This window comes from Nerophis ophidion, linkage group LG24 (assembly GCF_033978795.1).
Source record: "Nerophis ophidion isolate RoL-2023_Sa linkage group LG24, RoL_Noph_v1.0, whole genome shotgun sequence".
In the NCBI taxonomy this organism is placed as follows: domain Eukaryota; kingdom Metazoa; phylum Chordata; class Actinopteri; order Syngnathiformes; family Syngnathidae; genus Nerophis; species Nerophis ophidion.
Window position 1 is genome coordinate 23,104,813 of NC_084634.1, and position 22,371 is coordinate 23,127,183.

The 22,371-nt window shown below is 32.6% G+C and overlaps 1 protein-coding gene across 1 annotated transcript in view; it reads left to right on the forward strand.

Annotated features, from left to right (window-relative positions):
• foxo3b (forkhead box O3b) overlaps positions 1-12,601 on the forward strand; it is a 132,157-nt gene extending 119,556 nt beyond the window's left edge. Inside the window, 3 exon segments of the mRNA XM_061885949.1 lie at positions 2-109; positions 111-286; positions 4,318-12,601. Of these exon segments, the coding sequence (XP_061741933.1) occupies positions 2-109; positions 111-266 (264 nt within the window). The 3' untranslated portion in view covers positions 267-286; positions 4,318-12,601.
• The last annotated feature ends 9,770 nt before the right edge of the window (positions 12,602-22,371 follow it).

The window sequence follows — 22,371 nt, forward strand, 5'->3', positions numbered from 1 at the left end:
CTCCTCCTCCATGCAGATTGACACCTCCATCTTCTTGAACGGAGCGGTGAGCGGCACCGGGGGGCTCTGCCAGGACCGCTTCCCCACAGATCTGGACCTGGACATGTTTAAACGGCAGCCTGGAGTGTGACATGGACTCTATCATCAGGAACGAGCTGATGGACGCCGACGGCCTGGACTTTAACTTTGACTCACTGGCGAACATGAACGGCGTTGCCGGCTTCACGGCCACCAAGCAGGCGTCTCAGAGCTGGGTGCCCGGTTGAGGAGCTTCCCCGTGGAGCAGGTACGTCCCAAAAACATTCCTTTTAATTTCATTTTCACGTTTAAAGGTATGTACTACAACAATGTTAAAATGTAGTAATCCTACTGTTGTCCAGATACTTGATAGCTAGTCCTTGTCTTCCGGTGATAATACTACGTGAAAAAAACATTGTTTGTGTGCTGACGTAGAAATAGCATTGCACTGTGGAGGGACGTTAGCCGCGAACTTGCTTGATGGAATGCTACTGTGCGTTGTTCTCTTGTCGCTGTCAAATTTGCAGGACTTACTTATCATAGATCCATGATTTCTTTTCTCGTAAAATTACTTTTTTTCTATGAAATAAATGAATCGATTTGTTATTATTTATGACTTATGTTTCTCGTAGAATTACGTTTTTTTCCCCTGTATTAGTAGTGACGTTTTTTCAACTATTTTTTTAAAAAGTCTCGTTATAGATTCATGACTTTTTTTCTTGTAAAATTGCAGTTTTTAATTTAAAAGAATTATTAACCAATTTTTTATAGATTTCCAACTTTTTTTTTGCTAAAAAAAGTACTTGTTTTCGATTTTTCCTTCTAAAATGACGAAATTTTTTCTATAAACAAAATAAACAAACATCTCATAGATTTAAGACTTTTTTTCTAAAAAACTAAACACAGATTTTACAGATTACATATTTTTAACTTTTTTTTTCCTGTAAAATTATTGAAAAAAAAATCTAACTAAATGAACCAACATTAGATTAGAGTAGATTTAGAACTTTTTATCCAGGGAAAAAAACGGACTTGTTATAAATCCATGACTATTTTACATAAAATTACAAAGTTTTTCTTCAAACAATATAAAACAACTTCTCAAAGATTTTGACTTTTTTTTATTTTTTAGTTGTTTTCTTTTGTGGCTGTCACTGCCAGATTTGCAGAACCAACTTCTCATTCAATGTTTTCAGAAAATTACAATTTTTTTTTCTCAAAAGAAAAGGAAGTGTTCTTTAAACAAAATAAACCAACTTCTCATAGATGTATGACTTTTTCTTGTAAAGATTTTTTAAGTGCATTGGTCATTTTATTTTGCAGTAGTTGCCTGTCTTTTTTCAAGTAAAGTGAAATAAAAGTTAAAAAATTCTGTAAAGTTACAACTTCATTTTTATTTAGTGTATTGGTTGTCTTGTTGTTGCAGCTGTTGCTTGTCGAAGTCCAAAAAACACTTAATAAATAAATAAACCTAAATAAAAGTTTTTTTCCCCCTAAAAAAGAAACCGACTTGTTACAGATTTTTGACTTTTTTTCAAGAAAAATTACGACGTTTTCTCTTTCAGTGAAATAAACCTACTTCTCATAGATTTATTTACTTTTTCTGAAGAAAAAAAACAAAACAAAAAAAACCGACTTGTTAAGATTTTGTACTTTTTTTCCCATTAGATTACAAAGATTTTACTTTACACAAAATAAACCAACCAAAGATTTAGGACTTTTTTTCTTAAAAAAGAAAACACAAAAACTTGTTATAGATCCATTGCTTTATTTTCAGTGAAATTACAAAGTTTTTACTTTCAACAAAATAAACCAACTTCTCATAGATGTATTACTTTTTTGTAAAATTTACGACTTTATTTATTAAAGAAGTGCTTTGGTCGTTTTCTTTTGTGTCTGTCACTGCCAGATATGCAAGACCATCTTCTCATTCATCAATTTTTCTCGTACAATTACAACTTTCATCTTAAAAGAAAAGAAGGCACCTTTTTTTTAATGATTTTTTGATTTTTATTTAAAAGTGCCTTGGTTGTTTTCTTTTGCAGCTGTTGCTTGTTTGTGTCAAAAATTCTAAAAAAAACAAAAACAAAAAAGCAAACAAAAAAACAAACACTTGTATAGATTTTTTTCTTTACATAAATTAAACCAATTTCTCATATGTATGACTTTTTTCTTGTAAAGTTACGACTTTTTAAAAATTTTTAAGTACATATAAGTTCTTGTCGCTGTCAGATTTTCAGGAGCCACTTCTCATGTGTGTGTGTGTATATATATATATATATATATATATATATATATATATATATATATATATATATATATATATATACGTCTTGATTGGATTATCCAGAGAATAGTGCTCGATACCGTGGTAGAGCGCAATATGTATGTGTGGGAAAAATCACAAGACTACTTCATCTCTACAGAACTGTTTCATGAGGGGTTTCCTAAATCATCAGGAATTTTTTTTTTTTTTTTTGATGATTGAGGATTGAGGGGTCCCTCAATCATCTCCTGATGATTGAGGGACCCCTTCATGAAACAGTTCTGGATAATCGAGCACTGGATAATCCAATCAAAAGTGAAGTCAAATTTCACAATCTTACAAAAGTAATGCAAAACATTTTGAGAAAAATAAGAATGGTCTTTGTTTTTTGTTTGTTTTTTTTCATAGAAAAGTCATAATTTAGCAAAACTAAAGTTATATTTCGTAAGAATAAGACTAAGAATAAAGTAAAACATTTTTCAGAAAAAGCCATAATGTTACAACCACGGTACTTTGATAAAAAAAAAAAAAAAAGAAAGCGAAAGTCATAATCCTGCAAATCAAGAATTGTATTTATTTTTCTATTTCTTATAAAAAATCATAATCTCCCAAAAGTAAAGCAGAACATTTTTTAGGAAAAAGTCATATTACAATAAAGGTCATTTGGTGTTTTTATATATAAAAAAGAAAGTCATAACTTAACAAAAGTAATTATTTTTACAATCTTGCCAGAATAAAGTAAAACGGTTTTGAGAAAAAGTCATGTTGCAAAAGTAATACATTTTTAAATATATACACATACATACATATACATATATATACATACATATATATATATATATAAATATATATACATATGTATATATATATATGTATGTATATATACATATATATGTACACATACATACATATACATATATATATACATACATATATATATAAATATACATACATATGTGTGTATATATATGTAAATATATTTACATATATATGTATATATTTAAAAATTAACTACTTTTGCAACATTACTTTTTCTCAAAACCGTTTTACTTTATTCATGCAAGATTGAAGAAATTATTTACTTTTGCTAAGTTATGACTTTCTTTTTTTATATATAAAAACACCGAATGCCCTTTATTGTAATATGACTTTTTTCTAAAAAAAAAAAAAAATGTTCTGCTTTACTTTTGGGAGATTATGATTTTTTCTAAGAAATGGAAAAATAAATACAATTCTTGATTTGCAGGATTATGACTTTTGCTTTTTCTTTTCTTTTTTTCTTTTTTTAAATTAAAGTACTGTGGTTGTAACATTATGGCTTTTTCTGAAAAATGTTTTACTTTATTCTTAGTCTTATTCTTACGAAATGTTACTTTTATTTTGCAACAATATGACTTTTTCTAAAAAAATGTTTGACTTTATTCTTGCAAGATTATAAAAAATGTATTTACTTTTGCTAAATTATGACTTTTTCTATTAAAAAACAAACACACAAACAACAAAGACCAAAATGTTTTGCTTTGCTTTTGCAAGATTGTGACATCTGACTTCACTCTTGCAAAAATAGGAATTGTTGCAGAACCCCCCCCCCTAAAAAAAAAGCTACTTTTGCGATATGACTTTTTCTTAAAAAATAAAAACTACTTTTGTAATATGACTTTTTCTACATTTTATAAAAGTGCGTTGTGCAGGTCGGAAAGGAGATTCATATGGCACCATTCGTCGTGGATTACCCCAACACATGAAACGTGTCACTTTATCCACCAGTCGGTGGGAGAGTATATCCTGAAATGTGTTTTTTCTGGCTATTCCAACTTCGACCACAGCGTCAGTCGCCATGTAGAGCGGCGCTTTCCATCATTTTCAGCAGACTGCATTGCAAAATGCTTCGACCACCACCCCCTGCTGTACTTCAGTTACTGTACTATAAAAACGTGTTTAGGTCTATGATCTATTGTCAAAGTATCAGATCGGTATCGGGTTGTCAAAAATCATTATTGAATCTTTGTTTTTTTTTTGTTCCCCCCCTGCAGGTCCGAACTGTGTACTGCAGGAGGAACAAAAATCCAGACCCGCACTCTTTTTATTTGCCAAAAGCAGCCATCAGCACATCAAATACCAACCTTGTGTTTACAGAGGAAGACTTGTCGAGAGCTTTAACGCTTTGCTCCAAAGCCCCGCCACTTACCCTCCAGATCTCTCATGACCCCCCCCCCACCCACCCGCTCCTTCGCCGACGAGGCGGGAAAAGGCCCGACGAGACTTCTCGGGGGGGGAAAAAAGCCTCCTCCAAAAAAAACATAAAAGTGGCGGAATTATGCGAGTGGCCGCGAATGAGACATCAGATGGAGGCGGACAAATGGCGTGCTGCAAGTCTTGTCTTGTGTTTTCCTCCTTGATTGAAATGTTTTTGTTTGTTTTCTGACCTATAATCGCTTCTACGTGGACATGAGTTAGCGATGGAACGCCGCGCACGTCCACTTTTGAATTTGAAGGGCGTTTGTGTCCGACGGCGGAAGGATACAGGAAGAAAAATAGTCCCTTTGTGGGTGTTTGTGTGCAGCGCGAGAAGGCTTTTAAAATGATACATGTATGATGTAGCGAAAAAAAAAGGGGGGGGGGGGCATTTCCACAGCATTACAGGTGCTATGTAAACAGTGTTGACTTTGTCATTGTGTGCACCCACCTCCGCCTCCACAAGCCCACAGCCACTCGGGGCGGGGGCGAGGCTGACCCCGTGCAGGGTGGGGTTCGGAAGTCATTTATTTCTCCAGTTAAACAATAAGCTCTTTTATTCTGTACGTTGCCAAATGACTTGAATCCCGCAGTAGGATATGCTGGCGGCGCTCATGTCCACAGTTTATCACACTCAGTCAGGGTAAATATTGACAACACGGAAACAATAGCAGGTGTTGTTTGTGTGGCTCTGTATGCCCAATATGTCGGAACACTCAGGGGGAAGGGCGGAGGGCGACGTGTATTCTTGTATCTTTCGTTCAAATTCACATTTCCTGGATTCAAATGTCATTTTGTGAACTTGTAACCTGTGAACTTCTCTGGCCGTCAAGAAGCCAAGAAGCGGAAGGACGATGTGGTTGGATTTCAACCTTTTTGTTGTTTATGAAATGTTTTGCCGGCTACGAAGGAGTATTGAGGCCTCACGGGAAAGAAAAATATCGTATTTCCTTGAATTGCCGCAGGCTATATAGTATGCGCCTGCCTTGAATTACCGCCTGGTCAAACTCGTGACACTTCCCCTGTCATCATTTTCAAAATGGAGGAGGCTGATTTCAATACCGGTAATTTGAAATCGCATAAAGGGAAGAAGATTAAGAGTTATTCAGTAGGCTTTAAGGTCCAAGTTTACATCACATTCAATTTTTTACTGCATGCCTTTGGTAAGTGCCGGAGTGAGAAGAGGTTTTAATTTAATTAGCACCTCGGCGGCAATTCAAGGAAATACTGTATACAAATATAATCCCACGGGAAGAGAGTAAAGTCATAATCTTGCAATGGGAACCATGTTTTGTTTAGATAAAACGAGCATAAATGTGTTTCAAAGTATTATTTATTGATCTTACCTGATGACCTCGGACTTTATTCTCATAAGTGTCATCAACATCTGGCCGAATATTACGCCGAATGTTTGATGACTTTTAAAAGAAAAAATACTTTTTTTACTACTTCCTGCAAGAGTACAGTTTTTTTTGAAAGAAATGCAACTTTTAGGTCGAGTAAAATTATGATTTTTTTCCCCTTTTTAGATAGGAGCTTTATTTTCTTAAAAAAGAAAAAAAAAAGTATTCTCATGTGACTTTTTTTGCTTGTAAAATTACAACTTTTTTTTAAAAAAGTAAAGAAAAATACTTCTCATGGATTCTTTTTCCAAACGAAAAACAAAAATAAAACAGACCTCGTATATTTGACTTTTTTGTTTATAAAATTACAACTTTTTATTTTTTTTTAAAAGACACCACTTTTGGACTTTATTTTTCCAAAATTATGTTTTATCCAAAATTTACTTTATCTTGCAAAATTGTTTTTTTTTATATATAAACTGATTCTTTCTTAGTTTTTAACCTCAAACATAACACTCGTCCCATAATTGTGATGTATTTCTTATCAGAGCAATACTTTTTCATCTTCAAAAATAAACTAAACATTCTTGAAAGATTATAATCAAGTTTTTGCTTAAAATTTTTCTTTAATTGTTTTATTTACCGCAAAAATATGTTTTTAATCATATTCTGCCATTTTCTTTTTTTTTTTTTCTTTTTTAGATTTTACTCATGCAGGATTACAAGCTTTTATCCAAAAATTTGCAATACCCTGACTTTCTCAAACATATTACTATAAAATATTCCTGAAAGTTTACCATCCATCCATCCATCCATTTTCTACCTCTTATTCCCTTTTGGGGTCGCGGGGGGCGCTGGCGCCTATCTCAGCTACAATCGGGCGGAAGGCGGGCTACACCCTGGACAATTAAGTCGCCACCTCATTCCAGGGCCAACACAGATAGACAGACAACATTCACACTCACTTTCACACACTAGGGCCAATTTAGTGTTGCTTCTTAAAAAAATGTTTTAAAACTCTTTCAAGATTACAAAATGTGACTTGCTTTTATCATCTTTTTTAAACTCATAGATACAGATTTATTATCATAAAATTAAGACTGTTTTTTTTAATTATTTTTTTTATTTAAATATTGCAAGATTACAACGTTTTCTCCAAAAATGAAATTAACTTTGACCTAATAAGATTATGATTTTTTTCTAAATAATACAACTGATTATATTTGACTTGCACGGTTATGACTTTCTCTAAAACATAAATAAATGAAAAACAATACTTAAGTTTAATACAGCTTTCTCTATAAAAAAAAAAACTTTTTGTAAGATTATCACTTTTTCTCAAATAATGTTCCACATCACTCTTGCAAGGTTTTGACTTTTTCTGTAAAAAAAAAATACATGACATGCAAAATTTGAGTTGACTTTATGTTTGCAAGATTAAGACCTCTTCTCCAAAAATCGGACTTTATTTTATACGATTCGGACTTTTCCGAAAAAATTTATTTTTTCCTAAATACTTTATTTTTGCAAGATAAAGACCTCTTCTCAAAAAAATCCAACCTTATTTTACACGATTTAGACTTTTCTTTTAAAAAAAAAATGTTTTGAGTACATTATTCCGGCAAGATTAAGACCTGTTCTCAAAAAAATCAGACTCTATCTTTTACAGTATTTACTTTTACGAAAAAAAGAAAAAAAAAGTACTCTATTGTTGCAAGAGTAAGACCTCTTTTCAAAAAATCCGACATTATCTTATGATTTTGACTTGTCTTGCAAAAACTAAATACTTAAAAAAAAATGTTTTAGGAGGAGTCAATATATTTGACATTTCCTTCAAAAAAAATGTTTTAAGTACTTTACTCTTGCAAGATTAAGACCTCCTCTCAAAAAAATCCGACCTCATTTTATACGATTTTGACTTATCCTAAAAAAAATAAAATAATTTTAAGTACATCATTCTTGCAAGATTAAGTCCTCTTCTCCAAAAATCTGACTTTATTTTATACGATTTTGACTTTTCCTAAAAAAAAAAAAAAAAAAAAATTTCATAAGTACTTTATTTTTGCAAGATAAGACCTCTTCTACAAATATTTGACTTTATTTTATACGATTATGACTTTTCCTAAAAAAAAATATTTCTTAAGTACTTTATTTTTGCAAGATTAAGACCTCTTCTCCAAATATCTGACCTTATTTTATACGTTTTTGACTTTTCCTAAAAAGAAAAATGTTTAAGTACTTTATTCTTGCAAGATTAAGACTTCTTCTTAAATAAATCTAACTTTATGTTATTCGGTTTTGACTTTCCCTAAAAAAAATAATTGAAAAAAAGTGCTTTGTTCTTGCAAGATTAGAAAACCTCCAAAAATCTGACATTATCTTATGAATTTGATTTATCTTTAAAAAAAAAAAACGGATTTTATTCTTGCAAGATTAAGGCCTCTTCTTAAAAACATCTGACTTTATCCAATATGATTTTGACTTTGTTTAAAAAATAAAGTTTTTAAGTACTTTATTCTTACAAGATTAAGACCTCTTGTCAAAAAATCCGACATTATTTTGTAAGATTTTGACTTTTCCTAAAAAAAATAAATTCAAAACAAAAAAAAATACTTTACTTTTGCAAGATTAAGACCTCCTCTCAAAAAAATCCAACCTCATTTTATACGATATTTTTTTTTCCTAAAAAAATTATAAATTTTTTAAGTACATCATTCTTGCAAGATTAAGACCTCTTCTCAATAAATCCGACATTATTTTTACGATTTTGACTCATCTTTAAAAAAAAAAAACGATTTATTTTCACGATTTTGACTTTTCTTTAAAAAAAAAAAAAGTACTTTACTCTTGCAAAATTAACCCCTCTCCTCAAAAAAAATCCAACCTTATTTTATACGATTTTGACTTTTCACGAAAAAAATAAATAAATGTGAGTACTTTACTCTTGCAAGATTAAGATCGCCTCTGAAAAAATCTGAATTTATTTTATATGATTTAGACCTTTCCTAAAAAAAAAGGCAATTAAGTACTTTATTCTTACAAGATTAAGACCTCTTTTTTAAAAAAAAATCCAACCTTATTTTACACGATTTAGACTTTCCTAAACAAAAATGTTTTGAGTACTTAATTCTTGCAAGATTAAGACGTCTTCTCAACAAATCCAACATTATCCTATACAATTTAGACTTTTCCTAAAAAAAAACAAAAAAAGTACTTTACTTTTGCAAGATTAAGACCTTTTCTCAAAAATCCGACTTCATCTTATACGATATTGACTTTTACGTTAAAAAAAAAAATTAAATACATCATTCTTGCCAGATTAAGACCTCTTCTCCCAAAAAACTGACAATTTTATACGATTTTGACTTCTCCTTAAAAAAAAAAAAAAAATTCTTAAATACTGCTGGACGAAGTGGTTGGGGAGAGGGAAGTCTGGGCTTCCCTGCTTAGGCTGCTGCCCCCGCGACCCGACCTTGGATAAGCGGAAGAAGATGGATGGATGGACTTTATTTTTGCAAGATTAAGACCTCTTCTCAAAAAAATCCAACCTTATTTTACACGATTTTGACTTTCCTAAAAAAAAAAAAAAATGTTTTAAGTACTTTCTTCTTGCAAGATTAAAACCTCTTCTCAACAAATCCGACAGTATCCCATACGATTTAGACTTTCCCTAAAAAAAAACAAAAAAAGTACATTACTTTTGCAAGATTAAGACCTCTTCTCAAAAAATCTGTCTTTATTTTATACAATATTGACTTTTGCGAAAAAAAATGTTTAAGTACATCATTCTTGCAAGATTAAGACCTCTTCTAAAGAAAAATCAGACTTTATCTTATACGATATTGACTTCTACGAGAAAAAAATGTAAGTACATCATTCTTGCAAGATTAAGACCTCTTCTCTAAAAAATCTGACGATTTTATACGATTTTGACTTCTCCTTAAAAAAAAAAATTCTTAAATACTGCTGGACTTAGTGGTTGGGGAGAGGGAAGTCTGGGCTTCCCTGCTTAGGCTGCTGCCCCTGCGACCCGACCTTGGATAAGCGGAAGAAGATGGATGGATGGACTTTATTCTTGCAAGATTAAGACCTCTTCTCAAAAAAATCCAACCTTATTTGACACAATTTAGACTTTCTGAAAAAAAAAATAAAGTTTTGAGTACTTTATTCTTGCAAGATTAAGACCTCTTCTCAACAAATCCAACATTATCCTATATGATTTAGACTTTTCCTAAAAAAAAAAAAAGTACATTACTTTTGCATGATTAAGCCTTCTTCTCAAAAAATCTGACTTTATCTTATACGATATTGACTTTTACGGAAAAAAATAAAAAATTAAGTACATCATTCTTGCAAGATTAAGACCTCTTTTCCAAAAAATCTGACATTTCTATACGATTTTGACTTCTCCTTAAAAAAAAAAAAATTCTTGAATACTGCTGGACGAAGTGGTTGGGGAGAGGGAAGTCTGGGCTTCCCTGCTTAGGCTGCTGCCCCCGCGACCCGACCTTGGATAAGCGGAAGAAGATGGATGGATGGACTTTATTCTTGCAAGATTAAGACTTCTCCAAAAAATCCAACCTTATTTTACACGATTTTGACCTTCCTAAAAAAAAAAAATAGTTTTAAATACTTTCTTCTTGCAAAATTAAAACCTCTTCTCTACAAATCCGTTAGTACCCCATACGATTTAGACTTTTCCTAAAAATAAAAAAAAAAGTACATTACTTTTGCCAGATTAAGACCTCTTCTCAAAAAATCCGTCTTTATCTTATACGATAATGACTTTTAGGGGAAAAATCTTTTTAAGTACATCATTCTTGCAAGATTAAGACTTCTTCTAAAGAAAAATCAGACTTTATCTTATACGATATTGACTTCTACGAGAAAAAAAGGTTTAAGTACATCAGTCTTGCAAGATTAAGACCTCTTCTCCAAAAAAATCGGACAATTTTATATGATTTTGACTTCTCCTTAAAAAAATAATTCTTAAATACTGCTGTACTTAGTGGTTGGGGAGATTGAAGTCTGGGCTTCCCTGCTTAGGCTGCTGCCCCCGCGACCCGACCTTGAATAAGCGGAAGAAGATGGATGGATGGACTTTATTTTTGCAAGATTAAAACCTCTTCTCAAAAGAATCCAACCTTATTTTACACAATTTAGACTTTCCTGAAAAAAAAAAGTTTTGGGTACTTTATTTTTGCAAGATTAATACCTCTTATCAAAAAAATCCAACCTTATTTTACACGATTTTGACTTTCCTAAAAAAAAAAAAAAATGTTTTAAATATTTTCTTCTTGCAAGATTAAAACCTCTTCTCAACAAATCCGACAGTATAGACTTTTAATAAATGAATAAAAAAATTATATTTTTTTCTTGTAAGATTACCGTATTTCCTTGAATTGCCACAGGGCATATAGTATGCGCCTGCCTTGAATTACTGCCGGGTCAAACTCGCTTCCCAAAATAATTAGCGCATGTTTAGTATTACCACCTGGTCAAACTCGTGACGTCACGAGTGACACTTCCCCTGTCATCATTTTCAAAGTGGAGGAAGCTGATTTCAATACCGGTAATTTGAAATCGCATAAAGGGAAGAAGATTAAGAGCTATTCTGTAGGATTTAAGGTCCAACCTTACATCACACTCAAATTTTTACTGCATGCCTTTGGTAAGTGCCAGAGTGAGAAGAGGTTTTAAATGAATTAGCGCATGCTTACTTTTTCCGCATGCCTTTGGTAAGCGAAGGAGTGAGAAGAGGTTTTAAATGACTTAGCGCCCCGGCGGCAATTCAAGGAAATACAGTACATTTTTGTTGTTATATTTTGCATTGTTTTTCTTTCCCGTCTAACCCTCTTACTCCTTCCCCGTCGTCCATTTCTTTGGTTTCCGGCCTCCCCTGTGGACATGCTCCCACATGCCGCCCTTCCCCTCCTCGTCGGCGTGTTCCCCTGTGCGTATTTATGCATCGTGACTTGTGTGAAATGTGGCGGCGTTATATGCCCGCGTCGTACTTGACCCTGGATACCTCGCAGAGTTGAAGAAAGGTTGCAGGTGGAAGGGGAACCAGCAAAAGTATCCTTGAAGCAGACTGCGTACCCCTTGTTGTAGCATCCGGAGGCCCCTGAGGGCGGTGCCATGAAGGCTTGGACTCCGCTGTGTATATATGATGGTGTGTACATATACATTCTAATCTCCAAGTGTTTTACGGATTGGGTGAAAGCGCTCAAATCTTCCAATGGTGCCGTCCCCCTTGACAGGAATTCTGCCAGCACCTGTTAGCGCTCAAACGCAATGTTTATATTTGCTGAGTCAGGGCTTTACGCAGCAGCACTTGAGCCATCCTCCCACTTTCTCATCATGTCTGTTGGAGAGAAGAAAAAAACATATTTTTTATTTCCTCTTTTTTTTTTTTTAAACCAACCGAACTGCAAAGCGTTTGAATTGAAATAGTGTAGAAAATGTGGAGAAGTTTTTCGGCGTGGTCACAACCACTCGCTCCTACGACACACACGTCTGCAGTCAAACCACTAAATATCCCCGTCACCTCCTTTCCTTTAGCCCTGGAAAAACAAACAACAACAAAAAAAAGCCTTCTGACCTTTGAACTTTGTCCCGTATTAATAATCTTCTCAACTTGATGTCCGTGGATGTTTTTTCCTGTGTTGTCTTTTTTGCAACTGTAATCTAGTTTGTATAAGAAATGGTGCGCATGTAAATAAAGCTTGGTGAGGCTCTGCTTGCTCGTTTGCTCGCCTTTTCCTTCGACGACACGGCAGTGGAGTTCATGTGAAAAAGTCATTGTGTCGTTTCGCTAAGGCAGGGGTAGGGAACCTATGGCTCTAGTGCCAGATGTGGCTCTTTTGAGGACTGCATCTGGCTCTCGGATAAATCTGAGCAGACATTGCTTAACACGATAAGAATTGAATAATTCCACTTGTATTCACAATGTTAAAAATAACGTTCAAAATATAAAACATTCTCATGCATTTTTATGTTCAAGAAATTGCATTAATGGTAAGAAGTAATTTATTTATTATTAGTTAGTGTGGGTCTTGCCCTCCAGGGGGTTCTTAAGACCACCAAGCACCAACATGAGAGCCTGTTTCAGGGTTACAATATTGTTTTATTATTCAATAAGTCTCTCAGTTGCTTTCCAGCAATTGTCTTTTTCTCTTTTGTTCTCGCTCGCGCTCTGGCTCCAGCCCCAGCCCCAACCCTGTCTCTCCTCCTGGCTGCTGCTTATAACATTGCGACAGATGATTGGATAACCAGGCCCAGGTGGGCCATCTACGCACCTGTCGCTGATTTCGATGCCGGTCCTGGCAACACCCTGCTTCGCTGCAGGCCCACAGGCCACGCCCCCTCCACAGTTAGTTTCAGAATAACAATGTTATTAAAAAGAATAAGAGACCTAATATACTCTACAAACGTTGGTCTTACTTAAAAATGCATGCGTTTAGTTGTGTTTAGTGTTAAAAAAAAATTAGATGGCTCTTACGGAAATACATTTTAAAATATTTGGCTTCTTGGCTCTCTCAGCCAAAAAGGTTCCCGACCCCTGCACTAAAGCATCACATCACTCTATGACAGGGGTCACCAAAGCGGTGCCCGCGGGCACCAGGTAGCCCGTAAGGACCAGATGAGTAGCCCGCTGGCCTGTTCTAAAAATAGCTCAAATAGCAGCACTTACCAGTGAGCTGCCTCTATTTTTTAAATGTTATTTATTTACTAGCAAGCTGGTGTCGCTTTGCTTGACATTTTTAATGAAATGGACCATAACATTATAACTTTTTCTCAAAAATGTTTACTTTATTCTTGCAAGATTATAAAAAAATTAATTTACTGTTGCTAAATTATGACTTTAAAAAAAAAAAAAAGACCATCCATCCATCCATTTTCTACCGCTTATTCCCTTCCGGGGTCGCGGGGGGCGCTGGCGCCTATCTCAGCTACAATCGGGCGGAAGGCAGGGTACACCCTGGACAAGCCGAGACCATTCTTGTAATATGGCTTTTTCTCAAAAATGTTTTGCTTTACTTTTGCAACAAGAAGATTGATGGATGGACTTTATTTTTTGCAAGGTTAAGACTTCTTCTAAAAAAAAATGCAACCTTCTTTTACACGATTTAGACTTTCCTAAAAAAAAAATGTTTTAAGTACTTTATTCTTGCAAGATTAAGACGTCTTCTCAACAAATCCAACATTATCCTATACGATTTAGACTTTTCCAAAAAAAAAAAAAAAAAAAGTACATTAATTTTGCAAGATTAAGACCTCTTCTCAAAAAATCTGACTTTATTTTATACGATATTGACTTTTACGAAAAAAAATAAATTAAGTACATCGTTCTTGCAAGATTAGGACCTCTTCTAAAGAAAAATCAAACTATCTTATACGATATTGACTTTTATGAAAAAATAGATAAAAGTTCTTGCAAGAGTAAGATCTCTTCTCAAAAAATCTGACATCTTATGATTTTGACCTATCTTGCAAAAATTAAATACTTGGAAAAAATTGTTTTCAGGAAAAGTCAGTATATTTGAATATATACAATTTTGACTTTTCCTTTAAAAAAAAGTGTTTTAAATACTTTACTCTTGCAAGATTAGGACCTCTTTTCCAAAAATATGACTTTTTTTTATGATTTTGACCAGATGAGTAGCCTGCTGGCCTGTTCTAAAAATAGCTCAAATAGCAGCACTTACCAGTGAGCTGCCTCTATTTTTTAAATTTTATTTATTTACTAGCAAGCTCGTCTCGCTTTGCTTGACATTTTTAATTCTAGAAGAGACAAAACTCAAATAGAATTTGAAAATCCAAGAAAAAATTTTAAAGACTTGTTCTTCACTTGTTTAAATAGTTTATTTGTTTACTTTGCATCTTATAACTTTCAGAAAGACAATTTTAGAGGAAAAATACAACTTTAAAAATTATTTTAGGCTTTTTAAACACATATACCTTTTTACCCTTTAAATTCCTTCCTCTTCTTTCCTGACATTTTTTTTTTATTGTAAAGAATAATAAATACATTTTAGTTTAATTCTTCATTTTCGCTTCTGTTTTTTCGACGAAGAATATTTGTGAAATCTTTCTTCAAACTTATTAAGACTAAAATTTAAAAACAATTCTGGCAAATCTAGAAAATCTTTAGACTCAAATTTAAAAATTATTTCAAAGACTTTTGATTTTCTTTCAAATTTTTTGTTCTAGAAAATGTAGAAGAAATAATGATTTGTCTTTGTTACAAATATAGCTTGGTCCAATTTGTTATATATTCTAACAAGATGCAGATTGGATTTTAACGTATTTAAAACATGTAATCAAAATTCCAAAATCAATATTAATCAGGAAAAATTACTAATGATGATCCTTAAATTATTTTTTTTAATTTTTTCAATAAGATTCGAATTAGCTAGTTTTTCTCTTCATTTTTTTCGGTTGAATTTTGAATTTTAAAGAGTCGAAAATGAAGATAATCTATGTTTCAAAATTCAATTTACATTTTTTTCGTGTTTTCTCCTCTTTTAAATCGTTCAATTAAGTGTTTTTTTCATCATTTATTCTCTACAAAAAACCTTCCATAAAAGGAAAAAAAATGTACGACGGAAAGACGGACAGAAATACCCATTTTTTATATATATAGATTTATTCATTAAAAGGTAAATTGAGCACATTGGCTATTTCTAGCAATTTATTTAAGTGTGTATCAAACTGGTAGCCCTTCGCATTAATCAGTACCCAAGAAGTAGCTCTTGGTTTCAAAAAGGTTGGTGACCCCTGCTTTTTGACATTCTTGCAAGGTTATGACTTGTTTAACGGCAACAAAAAGCTTGATTTGCAGGATTAGGACTTTCTCTCTCTAAAAAAAAAAAAGAAAGCACCATTCTTTTGTTATGACTTGAGTTGAGTTGAGTTGAGTTTTAGTTTATTTCGACTTTTACTCCAAAAAAAAAAAGGTTTACTTTAATCTCGCAAGATTATACAAATTGAATTAACTTTTGCTAAATTATGACTTTCAATGGAAGAAAACAAGACCATTCTTGTAATATGGCTTTTTCTCAACAATGTTTTGCTTTACTTTTGCAACAATAGGAATTTTTCTTTTTTTCTTCTTTTAACCCTTTCATGCATAACATATGCACACCCCTTTTAATGCACAACATGGGTCAAAAATCACCCGCATCAATTTCCCATGTTATTTCATGCTGCCTGAGTGTCTCTTTGCTGTATCTTTTGAAATCAGTGTATTTTATAATTTAATAATTCAAGTATTCTTTAAAAATCTTCTTTTTGATTACCACAAATCATTATTCATATTTTTCTTACCATACCTTATGAACAAAAGTATTTTTTTGTAAAACTACAACAAGTTTACACACATGGGTCAAAAATGGATGAAGGCATTATTACAATAATATTTTACTTCAAATACCTATTTTAGGTGTGATTCAGGCCAAACAATCATACATTTACTATTTGAAACCTGGTTATTTGTCATTTTGGCAAACATCTGGCAGTAACAAAAATAAACTTGTGAATTAGACCAACGTAAAATAAAATTGTCAATTCAGTTCTTATGATTTTTTATTCTTTATTAGTTAGTTATCCAAAGACATGCACCTGGGGATAGGTTGATTGGCAACACTAAATGGGCCCTAGTGTGTGAATGTGAGTGTGAATGTTGTCTGTCTATCTGTGTTGGCCCTGCGATGAGGTGGCGACTTGTCCAGGGTGTACTCCGCCTTCCGCCCGATTGTAGCTGAGATAGGCGCCAGCGCCCCCCGCGTCCCCAAAAGGGAATAAGCGGTAGGAAATGGATGGATAGTTAGTTATCAGATTCCTCACATGTAGCACACATTACCACTGTGCGTTTGTGCTCCTTGCACACAGCTGACTTTTCTGTCTTTGGCAGATGAGCAGATCGCACACCTCTTCCTCTTCGCCGCACCCTTCTGTCTATGATTCGCTTTTGGAGTGTGGGCGTGCCCTCCATGAGGCTCTTCATATGTGGCATGACCAGCTCTTTGCCCAAGCTCCTTGATGAATAGTCGGCGTGCATTGGTGACACCACCCTTGTAACCAGGTTGTTCTGCAGTGAAGTTGGTGTAAGCATTGAGAGTGGCAATATCCAGCATATTGTACCAGAGCACCATGGGCCACCTCCGTGTTCTCCGCTTGCATGTGTAGGTGCCAACCATCTGATCTGTTGTGTCCACTCCTCTTTTGGTCTGTTGTAGTACAGTATCACTTCTGGTTTCTTCTTCTGACTGTCATCCACTGCATTGTCATCATGCATTGTGCTCAGAAGGACAACAGCCTTTCCTTTCTTCTGCACATAGCTCACCATGGCCATGTTGCCATTGAATCCGAATTCTGAGCTATGAATCATCCGTGATTTGCATGGATTCATGATAGGTGGTATGTCTGGTTGGTTCTGGCGAAGAGTCCCAACAATAGTCAGGTTCTTCTCGAGGAGCTTCTCAGCCAGAGGGACGCTAGTGAAGAAGTTATCCATTGTTGCGACCTAACCCTGACCCTAACCATAAATTATGATTTTAGCTGAACAAAAACATGATATTTACTAAATATATGTGATAGTAAACGATAAAATACATTTATGTGAAATATATAGCAAAGCAACGCTCAGGCTAACATGAAATAACATAGAAAATAGATGTGGGTCATTTTTGACCCATGTTGTGCATTGGAAGGGTAGTAATACAAAAATCTATGTTTAATGGGGGACGGCGTGGTGCAGTGGGGAGAGTGGCCGTGCGCAACCCGAGCGTCCCTGGTTCAATTCCCACCAAGTACCAACCTCGTCACGTCCGTTGTGTCCTGAGCAAGACACTTCACCCTTGCTCCTGATGGGTGCTGGTTGGCGCCTTGCATGGCAGCTCCCTCCATCAGTGTGTGAATGTGTGTGTGAATGGGTAAATGTGGAAGTAGTGTCAAAGCGCTTTGAGTACCTTGAAGGTAGAAAAGCGCTATACAAGTACAACCCATTTATTTATTTATTTAATGACCAAAAACAAGTTGATTGAGGAATACCTGGAATATTGAAAGATTACATTAAATTTTTGCAAAGAAACAGATAATAAAAACTTGGTTGGGTCACATTTGACCCATGTTATGCATCAAAGGGTTAAATACCTACTCTTGTAACATGACTTTTTCTCAGAAATGTTTTTACTTTACTCTTGCAAGATTAGGACTTTTTCTAAAAAACTAAACAAAAAAACAATACTTGATTTGCAGGATTATGAATTAAAAAATCTTGAAAAAAAAAAAAATAAGATTATGACTCTCAAAAATGTTTACTTTATTCTTGCAAAAATTAATATACTTTTGCTAAATTATGACTTTTTGGGAGGGGGGACAACAGCAAAAAAAGACCATTCTTGTAATTTGGCTTTTTCTCAACAATGTTTTACTTTACTTTTGCAACAATAGGAATTGTTCAAAATAATAATAATAATAATAATAATTAAAAACCTACTATTGTAACATGACTTTTTGTCAAAATGATTTTACTTTACTTTTGCAACATTGATTTTTCTTTAAAAAATCTGAGAAAACCCTCTTGATTTGTAGGATTGTGATTTTCTCTATAAAAAAAGGAAAGGACCCTTTTTGTAACAGTATGACTTTAAAAAATAAAAATAAACTATCCTACTCTTTTATGACTAATTTATCAATAAAAATGTATTAGTCATAAATCTTTTATGACCAATTTTTACTTTTGCAGGAATATGAATTTTAAAAACAAGTACTTTTGTAAAAATGACTTTCTCAAAAATGTTTTTGCTTTACTCTTGCAAGATTAGAACTTTTTCTAAAAAACTAAACAAAAAAAATAATACTTGATTTGCAGGATTATGGTTTAAAAAATCTTTAAAAAAAAAAATAAAATGAAAGATTATTAGGATTATGACTTTTTCTCAAAAATGTTCGTTCTTGAAAAATTATTTAAAAAATAATTTACTTTTGCTAAATTATAACTTTTTTGGGGGGGGAAAAAACAAGACCATCCTTGTAAAATGCCTTTTTCTCAAAAATGTTTGGCTTTACTTTTGCAACAATAGGAATTTTTCTAAAAAGAATAACACAAAAATTTAAAAACCTACTCTTGTAACATGACATTTTTTCAAAATTATTTTGCTATACTTTTGCAACACTGACTTTTTCTTTAAAGAATTTAAGAAAATCTTTTGAAGGATTACGATTTATCTTTATTAAAAAAAAATTGGGCTTCACGGTGGAAGAGGGGTTAGTGCGTCTGCCTCACAATACGAAGGTCCTGCAGTCCTGGGTTCAAATCCAGGCTCGGGATCTTTCTGTGTGGAGTTTGCATGTTCTCCCTGTGAATGCGTGGATTCCCTGCGGGTACTCCGGCTTCCTCCCACTTCCAAAGACATGCACCTGGGGATAGGTTGAATGGCAACACTAAATTGGCCCTGGTGTGTGAATGTGACCGTGAATGTTGTCTGTCTATCTGTGTTGGCCCTGCGATGAGCTGGCGAATTGTCCAGGGTGTACCCCGCCTTCCGCCCGATTGTAGCTGAGATAGGCGCCAGCGCCCCCCGCGACCCCGAAAGGGAATAAGCGGTAGGAAATGGATGGATGGATGGAAAAAAAAATTAAAGGACCATTTTTGTAATAGTCTGACTTTAAAAAATAAAAAATGCTACTCTTATAATTTGTACTTTTGCAAGAATATGACTTAAAAACAACTACTTTTGTAAACATGACTTTTTCTCAAAAAAGGTTTTTACTTTACTCTTGCAAGATTAGAACTTTTTCTAAAAAACTAAACAAAAAAAACAATAGTTCATTTGCAGGATTATGATTTTAAAAATCTTTTAAAAAAAACAAATAAAAGGACCATAACATTATGACTTTTTCTCAAAAATGTTTACTTTATTCTTGCAAGATTATAAGAAATGAATTTACTTTTGCTAAATTATGACTTTTAAGGAAAAAAAAAAAAAACACCATTCTTCGTAATATGGCTTTTCCTCAAAAATGTTTTGCTTTACTTTTGCAACAATAGGAATTAAAAAAAAAAAAAACCTACTCTTGTATCATTACTTTTTCTCAACAATAGTTTGCCTTTTGCGACATTGTGACTTTTTCTTTAAACAAATTTAAGAAAACCTGGATTTGTACGATTACGATTTTCTCTATTAAAAAAAATAAAGGACCATTTTTGCTAAAAAAAAAAATCTTTAAAAAAAAAATGAAAGGACCATAACATTATGACTTTTTCCTCAAAAATGTTTACTCTATTCTTGCAAGATTATAAAAAAATGAATTTACTTTTGCTAAATTATGACCATTCTTGTAATATGGCTTTTTCTCATAAATATTTTGTTTTACTTTTGTGAGATTCTAAAATTTCACTTGACTTTTGCAACAATAGGAATTTTTCTAAAAAAAAAAAAAAAAATGTTTTGTAAACCTACTCTTGTAACATGACTTTTTCTCAAAAATATTTTGCTTTACTTTTGCAACATTTTGACTTTTTCTTTAAAAAATTATTGAAAACCATCTTGATTTGTAGGATTATGGTTTTCTATATAAAAGAAATGAAAGGACCATTTTTGTAACATTATGACTTAAAAAAAATAAAAGCCACTTTTGGAAACATGACTTTTTCTCAAAAATGTTTCTGCTTTACCCTTGCAAGATTAGGACTTTTTCTTAAAAAACTAAACAAAAAAAAACAAAACTTCACTTGCAGGATTCTGAATTTTTCAAAAAAATAAAAATAAAAAATTTGTAAGATTATGACTTTAAAAAAAAACAAAAAACAAAAAACGTTTTACTTTACTCTTGCAAGAAATTGCTAAAAAGAAAGAAAGACAGGACCATTCCTGTAATATGACTATTTCTCAAAAATGATTTGCTTTACATTTGTGTGATTATGATTAAAAAAAAAAAAAAATTAAATCAAATTCTTGATTTGCAGGATTATGACTTAAAATATATTTAAAAAAAGAAGACCATATCATTGTGAATTTTTCCTCCAAAAAATTGTACTTTATTATTGCAAGATTGTAAAAAAAATACATGACTTTTTCTTTAAAAAATAAAAGAAAACCCTTTTGATTTGTAGGATTATGATTTTCTATATAAAAAGAAATGAAAGGACCATTTTTGTAACATTATGACTTTAAAAAAATTAAATAAAAGCTACTTTTGGAAACATGACTTTTTCTCAAAAATGTTTTTGCTTTACCCTAGCAAGATTAGGACTTTTTCTTAAAAAAACTAAACAAAGAAAACAATACTTCACTTGCAAGATTCTGACTTTTTCATAAAAAAAAGACTATTTTTGTAAGAGTATGACTTTTAAAAAAAAAAAAAAAAAGGTTTTACTTTACTCTTGCAAGAAATTCCAAAAAAGAAAGAAAGACAGGACCATTCTTGTAATATGACTATTTCTAAAAATATTTTGCTTTACTTTTGTGTGATTATGATTTTTTTTTTTAAATCAAATCAAACTCTTGATTTGCAGGATTATGACTAAAAAATATATTTAAAAAATGAAGACCATAACATTGTGAATTTTTTTCAAAAAATGTTTACTTTATTATTGCAAGATTATAAAAAATAATTTACTTTTACTAAATTATGACTTTTCCTAAGAACAAAAACAAAACCCTTCTTGTAATATGGCTTTTTCCCCAAACATTTTTTGCTTTACTTTTGCAACAGTAGGAATTTTTCCCCAATTTTTAAAAAAATCAACTCTTGTAACATGACTTTGTCCCAAAAATGTTTTGCTTTACTTTTGCAACATCATGAATCTTTAAAAAATAATAGAAAACCCTCTTGATTTGTAGGATTACGATTTTCTTTGAGAAAAATTAAAGGACCTTTTTTGTAACAAGACTTTCTTAAAAATGTTTACTTTATTCTTGCAAGATTATCAAATTTGACTTTACTTTTGCAATATGACTTTGTAAAAGAAAAAAATATATAAAAACTACTTTTAAATGTTACTTTTTCCTCAAAAACGTTTTACTTTATTCTTGCAAGATTATGAAAATGTAATTTGCGTTTGATGAATTGTGACTTTTTTTTTTTTTAAATAAAAAAATAAAAAAGAAAGAACCATTTTTGTATTGTGACTTTTTTTCAAAATGTTTTTGCTTTACTTTTGTAAGTTCAGGACTTTTTCTAAAACAAAAACAAAAACAAAAAAAACAATCCTTGACCTGCAGAATTCTGACATTCTCTAAGAAAAAGTTTTACCTTGTAACATTATGACTTTTTCTCAAAAAATGTTGACATTATTCTTGCAAAATTATGAAATTTGACTCTCAAAAATGTTTTGGAAGATTAGGATTTCACGGTGGCAGAGGGGTTAGTGCGTCTGCCTCACAATACGAAGTTCCTGCAGTCCTGGGTTCAAATCCAGGCTCGGGATCTTTCTGTGTTCAAATCCAGGCTCGGGATCTTTCTGTGTGGAGTTTGCATGTTTTCCCCGTGAATGCGTGG